Source organism: Rhinoderma darwinii, chromosome 8, assembly GCF_050947455.1.
Source record: "Rhinoderma darwinii isolate aRhiDar2 chromosome 8, aRhiDar2.hap1, whole genome shotgun sequence".
Classification (NCBI taxonomy): domain Eukaryota; kingdom Metazoa; phylum Chordata; class Amphibia; order Anura; family Rhinodermatidae; genus Rhinoderma; species Rhinoderma darwinii.
In genome coordinates this window covers 32,341,673-32,360,420 of record NC_134694.1, presented here as the reverse complement: position 1 = coordinate 32,360,420, position 18,748 = coordinate 32,341,673, and the positions used below count along the sequence as shown (strand labels likewise).

The 18,748-nt window shown below is 40.8% G+C and overlaps 1 protein-coding gene across 1 annotated transcript in view; it reads right to left on the bottom strand.

Annotated features, from left to right (window-relative positions):
- Positions 1-300: 300 nt before the first annotated feature.
- NOX1 (NADPH oxidase 1) overlaps positions 301-18,748 on the bottom strand; it is a 45,667-nt gene continuing 27,219 nt past the window's right edge. The window contains exons 8-13 of the mRNA XM_075836621.1: positions 16,936-17,028; positions 14,072-14,307; positions 13,279-13,441; positions 7,886-8,032; positions 2,898-3,022; positions 301-2,021 (exon numbers count right to left, since the gene is read on the bottom strand). Of these exons, the coding sequence (XP_075692736.1) occupies positions 1,895-2,021; positions 2,898-3,022; positions 7,886-8,032; positions 13,279-13,441; positions 14,072-14,307; positions 16,936-17,028 (891 nt within the window). The 3' untranslated portion in view covers positions 301-1,894. The remainder of the gene's footprint in view (positions 2,022-2,897; positions 3,023-7,885; positions 8,033-13,278; positions 13,442-14,071; positions 14,308-16,935; positions 17,029-18,748) is intronic.

Genomic DNA, 18,748 nt, shown 5'->3' with positions numbered 1-18,748 from the left:
AGACCTTAGCAACGTCCCTGGCTGCTAGTGCTTCATCAATGGGACACTCAAGAGACCCAGCGATGCAGCTGATGAGAAGTATGGGAGCATAAGAAGAACTTTTGCACCCAGGCGAATGAACCTTTAGCTGGGCACCTGTGCATACATTTACACCCCTCAACTGAGAACGCAGTGAGGCCACATAGGTTTTGTCCATATATTCAAGGTGACATGCTGTTAAAGTCTATGCAAAGAGAATGGAAGGAATAGGATACCACCCAAAAAAATTGTAGTCTTTTATTTAAACATCAGTTTATTAATTTTCCATAATCTCCAAAATAACAGAAGAATAAAGCAGGATGCACAGAAAAAAAAAAAGAAACCACAAATAAAAACGTTTGGCATACAGTCAAGTAGGGCAACGCAGTGCCACAGCGTGTCAAAGTCAAAAACAGGGAGAGGATAAGATAATAAGAAAAAAATAAAAATAGGGGGGAAAAAGGGGAAGGGAGAGGAAATGAGAAAACATTTAACAACAAAATTTAAAGACTACACTTGGTCATGGGTGACTAAGCAAGAGAGCCGAAAACCAGAGAATCTCCATGTCAGCTAGCACCTCTCACTCAAGGGGCACACTCAGAAACAGGAGTCCCGTAGTTGTGACTAAATATCCTCATACTGCGGAGGTTTTCTTCTAAGGTCACAATAATACGTTCAAAACCTGAAATCTATAAAGTTTGTGTGAAGTTTCTTTAATATTATATGAGTGGGCAGAAGTGTGGACATTCTCCCAAATCTGCTGCGAAGTAGGGATTGGGCCATATTCCTTCTCCCACGTCGCTACATAGGATGGAGAACCGGTACAGCTCAGGTTCCTAAATTGGGAGTAATGTTGAGAAATCATGCTTTTCATTTTAGGGTCTAATCTACAACTATTCTCAAATGTGGAATTGAGTCCCAGAAGTGATTTTAAAGAATTTTGAAATGAAGTGACGTATCTGCGTATATCTAAAGTGTTCCCTACTGGAGAAAGACTTTAGTTGTCAATTTAGAGTACGACGTAAGATAGCAGAAAGGAGGTGATCCAGCCACCATTGAAAGGGAGTGGGAGCTTGACCTGGGGAAAATCCGGGTTATTAAAAAGATATTGCAGGGAAGCGGGATCTCTCCTCAGCATAAAATTATGTCTATGAGTTTGTCAAAGTCTCAGGGAACGTGTAACCACTTTATTACCAACCAAATGTAGGTGTGCGCCGAGATGGGAGGGGGCCACATTAAGGTCCGTAAGGAAAAGTGAGACAAAAATAAATTCAAACAATGCCCACCTTGTGTAATGTGGGTTATCGTTCCACCCAATGCTAGCTGAGAAAATTGCGCAGCAAGACGATAGAATTTTAAACTTAGCCGTTCCAGGACCCCAGAGTGGGGAATGATATCAATTCTGTCGGCGGACTCTGGGTCTGAAACCGGCCCAGATAAATTGATCAATTATGCCCTGGGAATGTAATAGAGCACGTCTAGGATCGGGCACTGGCAAATACTGAATAAATAAAGCAGTTTAGGGAGAATAGTCATACAAATAGCAGACAATCTCCCCAGCCATGAAATAGGATAACGGGACCATAGCACCAAAATTGTAGTCCTTTTATAATTCCTGTCATCCTAGAAATATTTTTTTATACGCTTCTATAAGAAACAACGTTCATCAGTAGAAACTATCTTTCGTTTCACAGGAAACATTTCCAATCACATACTTTGTGACAATCACTCTGATGAATACCATTACCTAACAATAAAGTCATTTTGCAAGCTTCATTATAGCAATGATAAATGCAGTTTTTTCCTTGATATGAGGACACTGCCATGAATTGAACATTTCACCGTCTAGGTAAATGTAAGTCCATAATGTTGTACTTCAGAAATTCTCTTTATTTAAGTAGAACTGCACTTTTCTGGGGTCCAAACTGGAGTACTGATGGCAGCATTGTTGTAGGGTCTTACCAAGTGCTTGAGGACCACAAAGAAAAACACCCACAGTAGACCTGTAAAATACAAATAAATATCATATCTGGATACAAATGCACGATCTTTATATTTTGCCTACAGTGAAAATATCATTTTTGCTATACCACACATAACTTTAAGGAAATGAAAAACCCTACATATCATTTTTATTAAAAAGATATTTGAAAAAAATAAATAAATCAGTGGTGGCGTTTTTTTTTACTATCCATATAAAGAAAACTTTATATGTTCGACTGCGCTATTGATTCCGTCAAAACGACGGAACCCTGTTACAACGGTGACAAATGGAAACCATTAGCTAGGTTTCCGTCACCCTTGAGTTCAAAGGTAAGGGAAACGGAAGCGAAGGTTTAAGTTTGCCTTTCCGATGAGGTGTTAACCCGACGGAAACCTCAGACGGAACCCCTAAGCGGAAAGGAACGCCGATGTGAACACAGCCTTAAAGATGGCTGCATTGTACTACTGGAGGCCTAGATAAGGCAGGATAGTAAAGGTCCTCTTACAGGTAAACGAGCGCCGATCAATGTGACAGTTCATTGATCGGCGCTCGTTTGCTACTTCACAAGGAGCCACTATGGGGATGAGTGCTTGTTTCTACGATCGCTCGTCCCCATACATTATCACGTTGGCAGCATCCAGGGAGATGTGCTGCCGACAATGATAGTATTTTTTAATTTTAAAACTATACGATCAGCAGAGGAACGAGCGTATCCTAATAATAGGTTATCAATATGCTTTCTCGGAAAACCCCTTTAATTCAATACAATAAAAAATTGCTGCTGTGGGTGAAATGTTTAAAACAGATGTAAAATTAGAGCTAAACTTCAAAAACATATGTGACAATACATTATTTCATTAACTTCATTAAATCGATTTCACTTTGCTTGACAAACCTGGGATGTGTCTCTGCTACCCTTGAAAACTCATGCTCCCAGAGGGGTCGGCCATAAGTGGTCTTTTGCTTTAATCCTGTAACCGCATCAGTTGTATCATCAAAGTTAATAATGGCATGTCCAGCCTGGGGAGGAAAGCATGATATATTATTCATGATCTAAGATAACAGGTAAGACACTGAATACGCAACGGCAAAGCATATACAGTGAAGGAAATAAGTATTTGATTCCTTGCTGATTTTGTAAGTTTGCTCACTGTCAAAGACATGAACAGTCTAGAATTTTTAGGCTAGGTTAATTTTACCAGTGAGAGATAGATTATATAAAAAAAAAAAACTGAAAATCACATTGTCAAAATTATATATATTTATTTGCATTGTGCACAGAGAAATAAGTATTTGATCCCTTTGGCAAACAAGACTTAATACTTGGTGGCAAAACCCTTGTTGGCAAGCACAGCAGTCAGACTTTTTTTGTAGTTGATGATGAGGTTTGCACACATGTTAGATGGAATTTTGGCCCACTCCTCTTTGCAGATCATCTGTAAATCATTAAGATTTCGAGGCTGTCGCTTGGCAACTCAGATCTTCAGCTCCCTCCATAAGTTTTTGATGGGATTAAAGTCTGGAGACTGGCTAGGCCACTCCATGACCTTAATGTGCTTCTTTTTGAGCCACTCCTTTGTTGCCTTGGCTGTATGTTTCGGGTCATTGTCGTGCTGGAAGACCCAGCCACGAGCCATTTTTTATGTCCTGGTGGAGGGAAGGAGGTGTCACTCAGGATTTGACGGTACATGGCTCCATCCATTCTCCCATTGATGCGGTGAAGTAGTCCTGTGCCCTTAGCAGAGAAACACCCCCAAAACATAATGTTTCCACCTCCATGCTTGACAGTGGGGACGGTGTTCTTTGGGTCATAGGCAGCATTTCTCTTCCTCCAAACACGGCGAGTTGAGTTAATGCCAAAGAGCTCAATTTTAGTCTCATCTGACCACAGCACCTTCTCCCAATCACTCTCAGAATCATCCAGATGTTCATTTGCAAACTTCAGACGTGCCTGTACATGTGCCTTCTTGAGCAGGGGGACCTTGCGGGCACTGCAGGATTTTAATCCATTACGGCGTAATGTGTTACCAATGGTTTTCTTGGTGACTGTGGTCCCAGCTGCCTTGAGATCATTAACAAGTTCACCCCGTGTAGTTTTCGGCTGAGCTCTCACCTTCCTCAGGATCAAGGATACCCCACGAGGTGAGATTTTGCATGGAGCCCCAGATCGATGTCGATTGAAAGTCATTTTGTATGTCTTCCATTTTCTTACTATTGCACCAACAGTTGTCTCCTTCTCACCCAGCGTCTTACTTATGGTTTTGTATGATCTTGTCCCTGACATCCTTAGAAAGCTCTTTGGTCTTGCCCATGTTGTAGAGGTTAGAGTCAGACTGATTAATTGAGTCTGTGGACAGGAGTCTTTTATACAGGTGACCATGTAAGACAGCTGTCTTTAATGCAGGCACCAAGTTGATTTGGAGCGTGTAACTGGTCTGGAGGAGGCTGAACTCTTAATGGTTGGTAGGGGATCAAATACTTATTTCTCTGTGCACAATGCAAATAAATATATATAATTTTGACAATGTGATTTTCTGTTTGTTTTTTTAAATATAATCTATCTCTCACTGGTAAAATTAACCTAGCCTAAATATTCTAGACTGTTCATGACTTTGACAGTGGGCAAACTTACAAAATCAGCAAGGGATCAAATACTTATTTCCTTCACTGTACATGCAATTCACCTAATGTGAACAAAGCTCAATGAGCACATCGGAGGCCTCAGTGCTATCACAATTCAGATCTAACATCAGTGGTATTTGGTACCCAATATGGAGGCTCCATGTACAATATGGTATTTCATGATTATTAATAGAAAAAGATGGAAGTTTTCACTATTATAGTATAAATCACCAATAAGTATATTATTTGTATATGTAAAAAAAAAATATAAGCCACATACTGTTGGCAATGCTTAACCCCTTAAGGACCCGCCTATTTTGGCACTTAACGGCCAAGAGTTTTTTTTATTTTTTCATTGCCGTATTCCAAGAGCCATACATTTTTTATTTTCCCATCGACGTCGCTGTATGAGGGCTTGTTTATAGCGGGACAAGTTGTATTTTTCAATTGAACCATTTTGGGGTGAGTATAATTAATTTAATAACTTTCAAATTATTTTAGAGGGAATGGGAATAAAAGAGCAATTCCACCATTGTTTTTTTAACGCCATTTGCGGTGTGGTATAAATAACGTCAACGTTATTCTATTGGTCATTATGATTGTGGTGATAACAAATATATATTTTTCATGTTTTGCTACCTATGCATAAAAAAAAGCATGTTTTTTTTTTTTAAGAGAAAAATTAATTTTTGTGTCGCTTCATTCCATGAACCATACTTTTTTTAAAAAAAATTGTCAATGTAGTCATATAAGAACTTCCTTTATTGGCCCCATTTTGGGGTATAAATAATATACTGATAAAAGGTCCCAATATACCCTCATCCACTTTGCTGTTCCTGCATTATGCTGTGGATTTCCTACAACAAAATCCATTGTGGAAAATCTGCAGTATTTACGCTACATGTGAACAAGCCTAACAAGTCACCAAATATCGAATTTGAGCCATAGGCTAAAAGCTTTATAATTTGCTTTACAATTTTGTAGGTTCATATTTTTTTTGAGATTGAGAAATATCCCATTGCTTTTTTATTCACAATCTGGAGTGCTGCCTCTTTTTTTTTTTTGCTTTTTGGACCTATGGACTAATAGCCTGAGCCTTGGAGGATTTATCTGCACCCATCAACTAGAGCAGTGCTGCTTTCTATTGTGTATATATATATAGTGAAGGAAATAAGTATTTGATCCCCTGCTGATTTTGTAAGTTTGCCCACTGTCAAAGACATGAACAGTCTAGAATTTTTAGGCTAGGTTAATTTTACCAGTGAGAGATAGATTATATTAAAAAAAAAACTGAAAATCACAGAGTCAAAATTAGATATATTTATTTGCATTGTGCACAGAGAAATAAGTATTTGATCCCCTACCAACCATTAAGAGTTCAGCCTCCTCCAGACCAGTTATCAACTTGGTGCCTGCATTAAAGACAGCTGTCTTACATGGTCACCTGTATAAAAGACTCCTGTCCTCAGACTCAATTAATCAGTCTGAGGCTGGGTTCACACGACCTATTTTCAGGCGTAAACGAGGCGTATTATGCCTGGATTTACGCCTGAAAATACGGCTCCAATACGTCGGCAAACATCTGCCAATTCATTTGAATGGGTTTGCCGACGTACTGTGCCGACGACCTGTAATTTACGCATCGTCGTTTGACAGCGTAAAATTACAGCTTCGTCAAAAGAAGTGCAGGACACTTCTTGGGACGTTTTTGGAGCCGTTTTCTCATAGACTCTATTGAAAACAGCTCCAAAAATGGCCAAAAAAACGGTGCGAAAAACACAGCGAAAAACGTGAGTTGCTCAAAAAACGTCTGAAAATCAGGTGCTGTTTTCCCTTGAAAACAGCTCCGTATTTTCAGACGTTTTTGGCTCAGCGTGTGAACATACCCTTACTCTAACCTCTACAACATGGGCAAGACCAAAGAGCTTTCTAAGGATGTCAGGGACAGGATCATAGACCTGCACAAGGCTGGAATGGGCTACAAAACCATAAGTAAGACGCTGGTGAGAAGGAGACAACTGTTGGTGCAATAGTAAGAAAATGGAAGACATACAAAATGACTGTCAATCGACATTGATCTGGGGCTCCATGCAAAATCTCACCTCGTGGGGTATCCTTGATCCTGAGGAAGGTGAGAGCTCAGTCGAAAACTACACGGAGGGAACTTGTTAATGATCTCAAGGCAGCTGGGACCACAGTCACCAAGAAAACCATTGGTAACACATTACGCCGTAATGGATTAAAATCCTGCAGTGCCCGGAAGGTCCCCCTGCTCAAGAAGGCACATGTACAGGCCCTTCTGAAGTTTGTAAATGAACATCTGGATGATTCTGAGAGTGATTGGGAGAAGGTGCTGTGGTCAGATGAGACTAAAATTGAGCTCTTTGGCATTAACTCAACTCGCCGTGTTTGGAGGAAGAGAAATGCTGCCTATGACCCAAAGAACACCGTCCCCACTGTGAAGCATGGAGGTGGAAACATTATGTTTTGGGGGTGTTTCTCTGCTAAGGGCACAGGACTACTTCACTGTATCAATGGGAGAATGGATGGAGCCATGTATCGTCAAAACCTGAGTGACAACCTCCTTCCCTCCACCAGGACATTAAAAATGGCTCATGGCTGGATCTTCCAGCACGACAATGACCCGAAACATACAGCCAAGGAAACAAAGGAGTGGCTCAAAAAGAAGTACATTAAGGTCATGGAGTGGCCTAGCCAGTCTCTAGACTTTAATCCCATCAAAAACTTATGGAGGGAGCTGAAGATCCGAGTTGCTAAGCGACAGCCTCGAAATCTTAATGATTTACAGATGATCTGCAAAGAGGAGTGGGCCAAAATTCCATCTAACATTTGTGCAAACCTCATCATCAACTACAAAAAACGTCTGACTGCCGTGCTTACCAACAAGGGTTTTGCCACCAAGTATTAAGTCTTGTTTGCCAAACGGATCAAATACTTATTTCTCTGTGCACAATGCAAATAAATATATATAATTTTGACAATGTGATTTTCTTTTTTTTTAATATAATCTATCTCTCACTGGTAAAATTAACCTAGCCTAAAAATTCTAGACTGTTCATGTCTTTGACAGTGGGCAAACTTACAAAATCAGCAAGGGATCAAATACTTATTTCCTTCACTGTGTATATATATATATATATATATATATATACATATACATATACATACATACACACATATATACATATACACATACACCGTACTGTCCAAAAGTTTAGGCGTGGGATTGAAAATACATACTATGCTGCTGTCCCAGCTGGTCAAAAAAAGTCGGTAATTAAGAAATCCATCTTTTCCGGAGCTAATCATCTCCTGTTCCAGAGAGCGCAGAAGGTCAGCAAACCAGGCGAAAGCCCCAGTTTCCCGACAGATCCAGTAGAAGTAAATCTGCAAATGTAAAGTTGAAATCGTCACTTTCTTATTTTGTCAAATAATGGCAGGTTTATTACTCTACTCTACATCCTTAAAAGCCACATAGCAATGGTGCATTATAAAAGCTGCCGTGTTATGTACTGCCTTTTAGTTACTTTAGTTATATACAACCTTTTAGTTAGATATTATTGATACCCTGCTTCTCTCGTTGCAATCAAACATTTTACCTATTAATATAACGAAAGCTTTGACTAAATATCTAAATGTAGCAAGGGTTAACAACCTTCAGCACTCCAGCTGCTGCGAAACTACAATTCCCAGCATGCGCTGACCGCTTTTATTTAGAATAAGAAAGCCTTTGGCTGTCAGTGCATGCTGGGAGTTGTAGTAGCACAAAATCTGGAGTGCAGAAATTTGCTGACCCCTGAGATATAGACTTATGCAGTTTATTTAAAGGGGTGTCCACTTTTGGGAATCCCTTTCTGTTAGAAGGATCCCCTAAACATAAGCTGAGAACACTGATGGGACTTCCTGCGCTCAGCTGTAATCTGTTGAGCAAACTCCGCTGCAACAACACCACAGGACAAATGACAGGTATGGGAAGAACCAAGTAAATATGAATGGCTGATATTTAGAATTGGCTACGAGCAGTGATAAAATAATACAATCCGTTTGAGAGGCAAGCGAATTCTTTATCAGCATATCATAATGATCGGTACACTAAGTCACCATGTGAAAAATATAACTATTTGTAGTAAACAAGAGTGACAATGGGAGGTATCAGATGAAGGATGAGAAGGTATAGCCCTCATTTAGACCATTCGGACTTAGACAAATCACATGATGTATCCAGCGAGCCTCCTCCTGTAGTCGTTTTTTGTTCAGGTCACCACGCCTAGGGACTAATTTAACCTGAGAAAAGCCCCCAAAATTTATGGACTTAAAGAGGCTCTGTCACCAGATTTTGCAACCCCTATCTGCTATTGCAGCAGATAGGCGCTGCAATGTAGATTACAGTAACGTTTTTATTTTTAAAAAACGAGCATTTTTGGCCAAGTTATGACCATTTTTGTAATTATGCAAATGAGGCTTGCAAAAGTCCAAGTGGGTGTGTTTAAAAGTACAAGTCCAAGTGGGTGTGTATTATGTGCGTACATCGGGGCGTTTTTAATACTTTCACTAGCTGGGCGCTCTGATGAGAAGTAACATCCTCTTCTCTTCAGAACGCCCAGCTTGTGACAGTGCAGATCTGTGACGTCACTCACAGGTCCTGCATCGTGACGGCCACATCGGCAGCAGAGGCTACAGTTGATTCTGCAGCAGCATCAGCGTTTGCAGGTAAGATCGACTTACCTGCAAACGCTGATGCTGCTGCAGAATCAGCTGTAGCCTCTGGTGCCGATGTGGCCGTCACGATGCAGGACCTGTGAGTGACGTCACAGATCTGCACTGTCACAAGCTGGGCGTTCTGAAGAGAAGAGGATGTTACTTCTCATCAGAGCGCCCAGCTAGTGAAAGTATTAAAAACGCCCCGATGTACGCACATAATACACACCCACTTGGACTTGTACTTTTAAACACACCCACTTGGACTTTTGCAAGCCTCATTTGCATAACTACAAAAATGGTCATAACTTGGCCAAAAATGCTCGTTTTTTTAAAATAAAAACGTTACTGTGATCTACATTGCAGCGCCTATCTGCTGCAATAGCAGATAGGGGTTGCAAAATCTGGTGACAGAGCCTCTTTAAGATCCCGATCATAGACAAAACGGACATGTCTAGATAAAGGCGTATCGGCCTGTGTGCTAATAGAACTGAGATGTTTAAAAGATACGTCCCTTAAGTTGTTGAATTGTTTTACGATGGGTGCAAACTGCACCATATATAACTCCAATAGACTGGCAGTTGATGAACTGCCTCACCTCGTAAAGTCAATTGTCAATTGGATTTTTAAATGATTGAATTTTAGGCATGAATGGACAAAAGGAACGTCTGCCATATGGATGAGAGCTTCGTGTAGGTTATAGGGGATCCATCTCGGCCAAGTGTCACTTTGCTCCTTGATATGTGAAAAATGACTATGTACAAGCATTTCACGTAAATTGTCTCCCCGGCGATAGGTTAGCGAAGGCAATTCAGTTAGCACCTGCTTAAAATCAGATTCAGCTCGAAAAATGGGCCAATATCTACAGTAAGGTGCAGAATTATTTGGACAGTGACACAATCCTCATGATTTGGGCTCTGCGTCCCACCACATTGGATTTGAAATGAAACAACTGAGTTGCAATTGAAGTGAAGACTTTCAGGTTTAATTCAAGGGGTTGAACAAAATCATCCTGTAATATGTTTAGGAATTGCAACCATTTTTCTACACAGCCTCCTCATTTCAGGGGCTCAAAAGTTATTGGACAAATTGACATTACCATAAATAAAATGATTTTTTTAATACTTTGAAGAGAATCCTTTGCAGGCAATGACTGCCTGAAGTCTGGAACCCATGGACATCACCAAACGCTGGGTTTCCTCCTTGTGATGCTTTGCCCGGCCTTTACTACAGATGTCTTCAAGTTGTTGCTTGTTTGTTGGTCCTTCTGTCTCAAGTTTTGTCTTAAAGAGGCTCTGTCACCAGATTTTGCAACCCCTATCTGCTATTGCAGCAGATCGGCGCTGCAATGTAGATTACAGTAACGTTTTTATTTTTTTTAAAACGAGCATTTTTGGCCAAGTTATGACCATTTTTGTAGTTATGCAAATGAGGCTTGCAAAAGTTCAAGAGGGTGTGTTTAAAAGTAAAAGCCCAAGTGGGCGTGTATTATGTGCGTACATCGGGGCGTTTTTAATACTTTAAGTATCATCCACTTCTCTTCAGAACGCCCAGCTTCTGGCAGTGCACAGACACAGCGTGTTCTCGAGAGATCACGCTGTGACGTCACTCACAGGTCCTGCATCGTGTCAGACGAGCGAGGACACATCGGCACCAGAGGCTACAGTTGATTCTGCAGCAGCATCAGCGTTTGCAGGTAAGTAGCTACATTGACTTACCTGCTAACGCCGATGCTGCTGCAGAATCAACTGAAGCCTCTGGTGCCGATGTGTCCTCGCTCGTCTGACACGATGCAGGACCTGTGAGTGACATCACAGTGTGATCTGGCAGAAGCTGGGCGTTCTGAAGAGAAGTGGATGATACTTCTCTTCAGAGCGCCCAGCTAGTAAAAGTATTAAAAACGCCCCGATGTACGCACATAATACACACCCACTTGGACTTTTGCAAGCCTCATTTGCATAACTACAAAAATGGTCATAACTTGGCCAAAAATGCTCGTTTTTTAAAAATAAAAACGTTACTGTAATCTACATTGCAGCGCCTATCTGCTGCAATAGCAGATAGGGGTTGCAAAATCTGGTGACAGAGCCTCTTTAAGCCAGTGAAATTCAGCTCGATCGGGTTGAGATCTGGTGATTGACTTGGCAATTGCAGAATATTCCACTTCTTTGCCTTAAAAAACTCCTGGGTTGCTTTCGCAGCGTTTTGGGTCATTGTCCATCTGTACCGTGAAGCGACGTCCAATCAACCTGCTGCATTTGGTTGAATCTGAGCAAAAAATATATCCCTGAAGACTTCAGAATTCATCCGGCTGCTTCTGTCTTCAGTCACATCATCATAGATACTGATACACCTACTTTCAGGAGAGCGTTCTTCACTTGGGTAGATGTTGTGAAGGTTTTTTTTTCACCATGGAAAGGATTCTGTGATCATACACCACTGTTGTCTTCCGTGGATGTCCAGGCCTTTTGGAGTTCACGCGATCACCAGTGCGCTTTTTTTTTTTTTTTTCAAGAATGTACCAAACTGTTGATTTGGCCACTGCTAACATTTGTGCTATCTCTGATGGATTTCTTCATTTTTATCAGCCTAACGATGGTCTGTTTCACTTGCATTGAGAGCTGCTTTGACCTCATGTTGTGGGTTCACAGCAACAGCTTCCAAATGCAAATGCCGCACCTGGAATCAACTCGACCTTTTACCTGCTTAATTGATGATGACTTAACGAGGGAATAGCCCATGCAGCCCATTAAATAGCTTTTGAGATAATTGTCAAATTACCTTTGGTCCCTTGAAATAGAGGCAGCTACATATTAAGGAGCTGTAATTCATAAACCCTTGCTCAAATTAGGATGTGAATACCCTCAAATTAAAGCTGAGAGTCTGCACTTTAAGCCCATATTGATTATATAACTGTATATTCAATATATTTTGGTAAACAGCTAAAATGCCAAAACTTGTGTCACTGTCCAAATAATTCTGAACCTAACTCTACATAGAAATCTGTTGACCTCTGTTGTGTGCGTATCTTAGGTCCAGATATATCCAATAACCTTAGATGTGTTAGACTGAGGTTTTGTTATCAATAGGCTTTTGCGGTCAGTCGCCCTGGCCCTGGCATAAGCTTGTGAAGGGTCTTCTTAGGGTGACCCCTAGATCTAAATTTATGGTCTTACATTCTGTTTCAAAACTAGTTGTCTGAGCAATTCCTTATCGCCACAGTGTTGTCCTGTCTCTTAAAAGCGTATTCCAATTTCACCTAATTAATGTTATTTTTTGTACAATTAAAAGCTGTAACATTTTCTAATATACTTTCTGTATTGATTCCTCATGGTTTTCAAGATCTCTGCTTTTTGTCATTCAGTAGAAACATACATTGTTTTCTAAATTCTGACTATGGTCACTTGATGAACACACAGGTGCTGGGATTGTTAGAAGGCTTTGACAAAGTAGGGGTCCAATCACACGTTGCAGTTGAGGTGCGGTTAGAATTGCATTGAAAAACCGCATCCAAAAATGTGGTCGCTTTTTTAAGCGCAACAGCATAAAAAATTACATTAAATTACCGTAACGACGCATGTGGTTTTTCGATGTGATTCTAAACGCATCTCAACCGCGACTTGTAAATAGGCAATAAATGTAACAAGCGTGCACCTGTGTTTGTCCATCACGTGACCATGGACTGAATTTTATCGACTGGATGTAAACCATGAAAGTTCCTACTGAATGACAACAAGCATAGTAATTCATTTTGTCTAGTTTGTCAAACCTAGTGGGTATAATGTTCACATTATTCTATTTTTACTATATATCGGTAAAATCTGGATACTAAATTTAAGCTGTCATATTTTGTAATATTTCAGTAACAGAGAAAATGTAATGTAAATATAAACAATTACAAATGCAAGGTAAACTGGAAATAAGGAAGAAATTACCTTTTTTGTTTTCAAGCGGTGATCTTCACTTTGAAACTTGTACCAGACAGATTTTAAGATTGAGGCAAACGGTGTAACACCAATACCAGCACCAACCAGCATGCTGACCTCATACTTAAAAACATCCTCACTTGCGGTTCCAAATGGGCCGTCTACCTCAAGGCTGATAAAAAAAAAAAAAGAATACAAATTGTTGACTGGAGAAATACTTAATGAAGGTTTCTGTTCATATCTGTGTTGTGGCTTCCATTTAGGCAGAGACGGATCAGAGGCACGACGGATGCGCAGCGCGGACAGACCCCATTGGGTCTGTCAGGTTCCGCCGAGGTGTCCAACGTTTTGACGAGAAAAATAGTGCTGCATGGAGTGCTATATTTCCCATCAAATTTAATGGAATCTGCAAGAAAGGCTCTGAGCAGAAGCTCCAGCACAGAAGTGAATATAGCCTAACAAATAAAGTGCTACATAGTTAGTACGGTTGAAAAAAAGACATATGTCCATCAAGTTCAACCAAGGGATATATTACAACTCCATTCTCAATGCAGGATATGCCATAAGTGTCTGATAGGTGTGGGTTCGACCTGTGGGACTGCACCTATAGAGAGAAAGGGTTCCATCACTTATGGTGAAGCGGCCGCCGTATCCAAGCAGAGAATGAATGTAGAGGTGGCCGCGCATGTACATGGGCATCTCTCACCATTTACTTCCATGGGAGTTATGGAAACAGCCGAGCAAGCGTGCTTTGGACGTAAAGGTACTTACAGATATAAAATATTATCTAGAATAATCTCACCGTGGTGGGTTATCTGCTTTCTCTTGGAAATCCTTAATGAGGTTTTCAGTCCAGTCCCCTGCTGACCGAATGTGCACAGAAAACATGTCTTCTTCAGGGGCAGATGTGAGAGTAAAGGGGTGCCACTCCAACCGTGAGATCAAAGGACAGTTGATAAAGATGTATTGACCAACTTCCATCTTGAATCCCCTTTTTTGCATTTGAATTTCAAGGACCTTTGATGGGTGACTGACAGTCTAGAAGAAGGTAAAATCATATAAAGTTAAGCCGGTCATACACATACAAATAAGATACCTGGGATAGGTTAATAGCCAACAAGACAGCACTATCTTTACCACAACATTTCGGAGGGCCCCTATAAACATCTGATTATCTAATGTACATAGCCAGCTTTAGGGTCAGATTCCACGCTGGATTGTGCGTGGCGGGTTCCGCCGCAGAATTATTCCTGCCGTCCGCAGGAAGATTTCTCCTCTCATTGACTTCAATGGGAGGTTCGGGCTGAATCTGCACGAAGATAGAGCAGGACGCTTCTTTTTCCCCGCTAGCTGAAAAAATAAGCTAGCAGGACAAAGAAGTGTGCGACTCCTATTTGAAATGAATGGGAGGCAGAATTATACGGCGGAATCTGCCACAAAAGTTCTGCCATGTGAACAGGGCCTTAGAGAGGAAACTTACTTTAGACTACAAAGCATTTTTTTCCAAAGCACAAGTTTTACTTAATATTCATCAGTATAATTTTCTTAGTGGAATACATAACCCCTTCTCTACAAGGTTGTGATTGTGCCAACAATTAAAATGAGGCATGAGACAATAGAAAATACCTATAGCCTGCCACTGGGTCTCAGCACAGTAAATTAAGTAAAGGAAAACCAATTTAATTCCTTAATGTATCTTTGTAGGGTTGAAGTCCTGTTTTTTCTGGTAATGAAAATCTTCTGCATGTTTTTGCAGAGTTAAAGTATACATTTCTGTCTGCTTGCCAACACCACTAGAGGGAGCTTACTGCATACTGTTTATACATTGAACTTAAAGAGGCTCTGTCACCAGATTATAAATGCTACATAATCTGATAGGCGCTGTAATGTAGATAACAACAGTGGTATTTTGTTTTGAAAAACAATAATTTGTGAGCAAGTTATGAACAATTTTCGATTTATGCTAATTAGTTTATTAATGCCCAACTGGGCATTTTTTAACTTTTGACCAAGTGGGCGTTGTAAAGAGAAGTGTATGACGCTGACCAATCGGCTTCATACACTTCTCTTCATTCCAGCCCAGCTTCTTTCACTGCACAGCATGATCTCGCGAGATCACGCTGTGCTGTCACATGCTCCCACAGTAACTTTACCGAAGTGTCTTGAGAGTGAATAGACATCACCTCCTGCCAGGATGTAAAGTTTCTGTGGGATTTACTCACACAGCACAGCGTGATCTCAAAGACATATTTGGACAGTGACGTCAGGAGAGCGGAACCTCCTGCCAGAGCGGGCCGGGGATTCCTCTTGACGTCACTGTCCACATCTGGATAGTGACGCCAGGGGCTTCTCCAGGAGTGGAATTCGGCCAGAGCGGGGTCTGGCCGCCGGGGATTCCGCTCCTACAGGGAGCTACAGTGGCGCTATCTACAGGCGATTGGGGGGGGGGGGGTTGCTATCTACAAGACAGGAGTCCCCGGCCAGAGATCTTGCGATGCTCTGGCCAGGGATTTCATTGTTGAAAGCCCTGACTTCACTGTCCTTACATGGACAGTAATGTCAAGGGCTTCCCCGGGCTCAGCGCTCAAAGTAGTGCTGTGTGGGGAGTCCTCGACCAGGATCAGTTTTTACCGGCCGTTACAAGGACTGTTTCCTGAAAAGTGGCCGGTAAAAACGGGTCCACTGACTTCTATGGGAGCCGTCTGGGCATGTCCTATTTTTTGACGGACCGTATTCACGGGCCGTTAAAAAAAACGGCCGTGTGAATACACCCATAGAACTTTATTGTTCTAAAAACGTTCGTTACAAAAACGTCCGTCAGACGGCCATTTTTCACTGTCGTGTGAATGTAGCCTAAGCCTCACGTAGTGGTGGCTTCAGGCAGCTAAAATATTATCATTTAACTCAATAGGGGGAATTTATTGAATACTACGTAGAGTATTCGCAATTTTGTGCAAAAAGACTTCAGACATTTTGGATTTTTATGTTGCCTCCGCCGCTTCTATAGAAAAGTGGATGAGGCTTAGCTGGAGGGGGCAGGGTCACCTGTGGCCCAACAAATTTCTTAGAATTAAGGCCTGAAACTGGCGTAAATTGTAGCGCAAATCTACAACAGCTCATAGCTGGATTTGACTTTCAGCCAGACAGATACGTGCCTAATTTTGTTAAGAGGCGTGCGCAACTTAATAAATCAGGTGCATCTTACTCCAGCGTGTTTCACATTAATACTGTCGTATAAAACTCTAGTTTTAATAAATTCCCCCCATAATGTCTCTGCAGGGGATTTGAAACTCTGGATCAGAGAAACGGAGCACAAGAATTCGCAGAAAATGTTGAACCTAAAAACAGCATGGAATTCAAAGGTTGACATTAACTTTAAAGGGGTACTCTCAAGTTAGGCAATGCCATAAAAGTCTGATAGGTGTGGGTTTCACCTCTGGGACTTCACCTATCTGAAGAAAAGGGTTTCCTTGACCCCCATAATGCATGGTGAGGTGGCCGTGTCTTCCAGGTAGAGAATGAAAGGAGAGGTGGTCGTGCATGGTCCATGCTTCTACAGGATACAGGAATTGTGGAAACAGCCTAACAAACATGATTTGAACGTACAGGTACTTGCAGATTTGTTAAGATGATGTAAGCAGAGAAAGTAAATACAGTTTCACCTACCTTTATGACAACAACTCTCTGCTGTGATCGATAAAATCTCATAACCCTTTCAAGTACGTATATTATAATTGGAGCTATAATCCACTTCCACGTCTATAGTAAAAAAACATAAAACATTGATTTTAAACCATATGATTATTTTTGTTAAAAATCCTACATGTTGTATCACATCTGATATTTTTTTTTCTTATTAAATCCACAGATAGTCCTTTATTGTAATTCAGTTCAGAATATAATTTACAGTATGTTATCAGTTCCATAACAAATCTCAATAATAAGGGGCTGAGGGCTTATGCACACGACCATATCACGGATCTGTGTAGTAAGGAGCTCTACTACGGTGCCCATAGCCTGCTACTGTACCTCGGCCTGCCTCCAATTTTGCACAGATCTCCTCCATCACATACTGTATAAAATGTATTGCTCCTTAAAAGGATTGTTGATCCGTAGGGACCTTGTGTGCGACTGTACAAGGTCTGTGCACATGGCAATGTTATGTGAATAGACCCTTATACTAATGATCCCAACCGTCCCGGTTCCAGCAGGACAGTCCCGTATTCTGGGCAGTGCCCCACTATATTGGGCAGCCAGCGGCATGTCCCAGTTTCAAGTGTATCTGCGTCCTCGGGGTATAATAAAGTGGTATAATAATGCGATAAATAAATAATAATCCATAAATGTGACGCCAGTGTCGCACTGATAAAAAAATTTTTTATGCAGGACAATCTGTAGTTTTCATTGGTACATTTTGGGGTACATCCTTTTTTTGATTAGCAAGGTGACCAAAATCCAGTAATTCTGACATTGTTTTTTATTCTTTTTTTTTTTCCGTGTTTACAGTGCGCTATAAATGATATATTAACTTTATTCTGACGGTCGATATGATTATGGCAAAACCAAATGTATATATTTTTTTTTTACATTTCGCAGCATTTGCTCAATAAAATCACTTTTTTTAAAATCAGTTATTTTTTGTGTCACCATATTCTAAGAGACATAACTTTTTTCTTTTTTTGTCAAAAAAGCTGTATAAAGGCTTGTTTTTTGCGGAACGGGTTGCAGTTTGTATTGCTACTTTTTTGTATTTTTATGGGGTGCATGCAACTTTTTGATGGCATGTTTTTTGAGGGGTGGTGACCAAAAAACAGCGATTCTGGCATTGTTTGTTGTTTATTTTTTTACAGAGCTCAGCAGGAGAACATGATAGTATTATAGTTTGTGTCAAACGCGGCAATACCAAATATGTGTACTTTTATTCACGTTTTCAGTTTTTTTTAACTTAATTTTTTTTTTTTATCTTTATCAAAAAATTAGTATTAACTTTTTTTTTTAAATTTTCTGTCGGGCTAGGATACTTGAAGGCATCAAGCCCTGATCGCTATTCTAATACATTGCACTACCTACATAGTGCAGTGTATTGGAGCTGTCAGTTATACACTGACAGCAAGCCTATTAGGTCCTGCCTTTGGCAGACCACGCCGCCATTGTTAGGTCTCCGTTGCCATGGCAACTATCGGCGATTGCGGGGTTGCCAATCGGCTAGAACTCACCCAGATGCCAGGTGTATCTTTCTCCGTCTATATTTATATTAAGACTGGCGTATGAGACGCCAGCCTTAATAAATTCACGCGCCATTATGAATATGAAGAGCACTGGAGTAAAATGTGCCTAATTTATTGAGGCACACGTCTCTTAATAAATTAGACGCATCTCTGCCTCCCCATGCGCCATAGATTGAAATAATTTTCTGGCATAAATGAGAGTAAATTTGCCGGCTTGCGACTTTTGTTCCGTTTATGACTTTTCTCCGCCA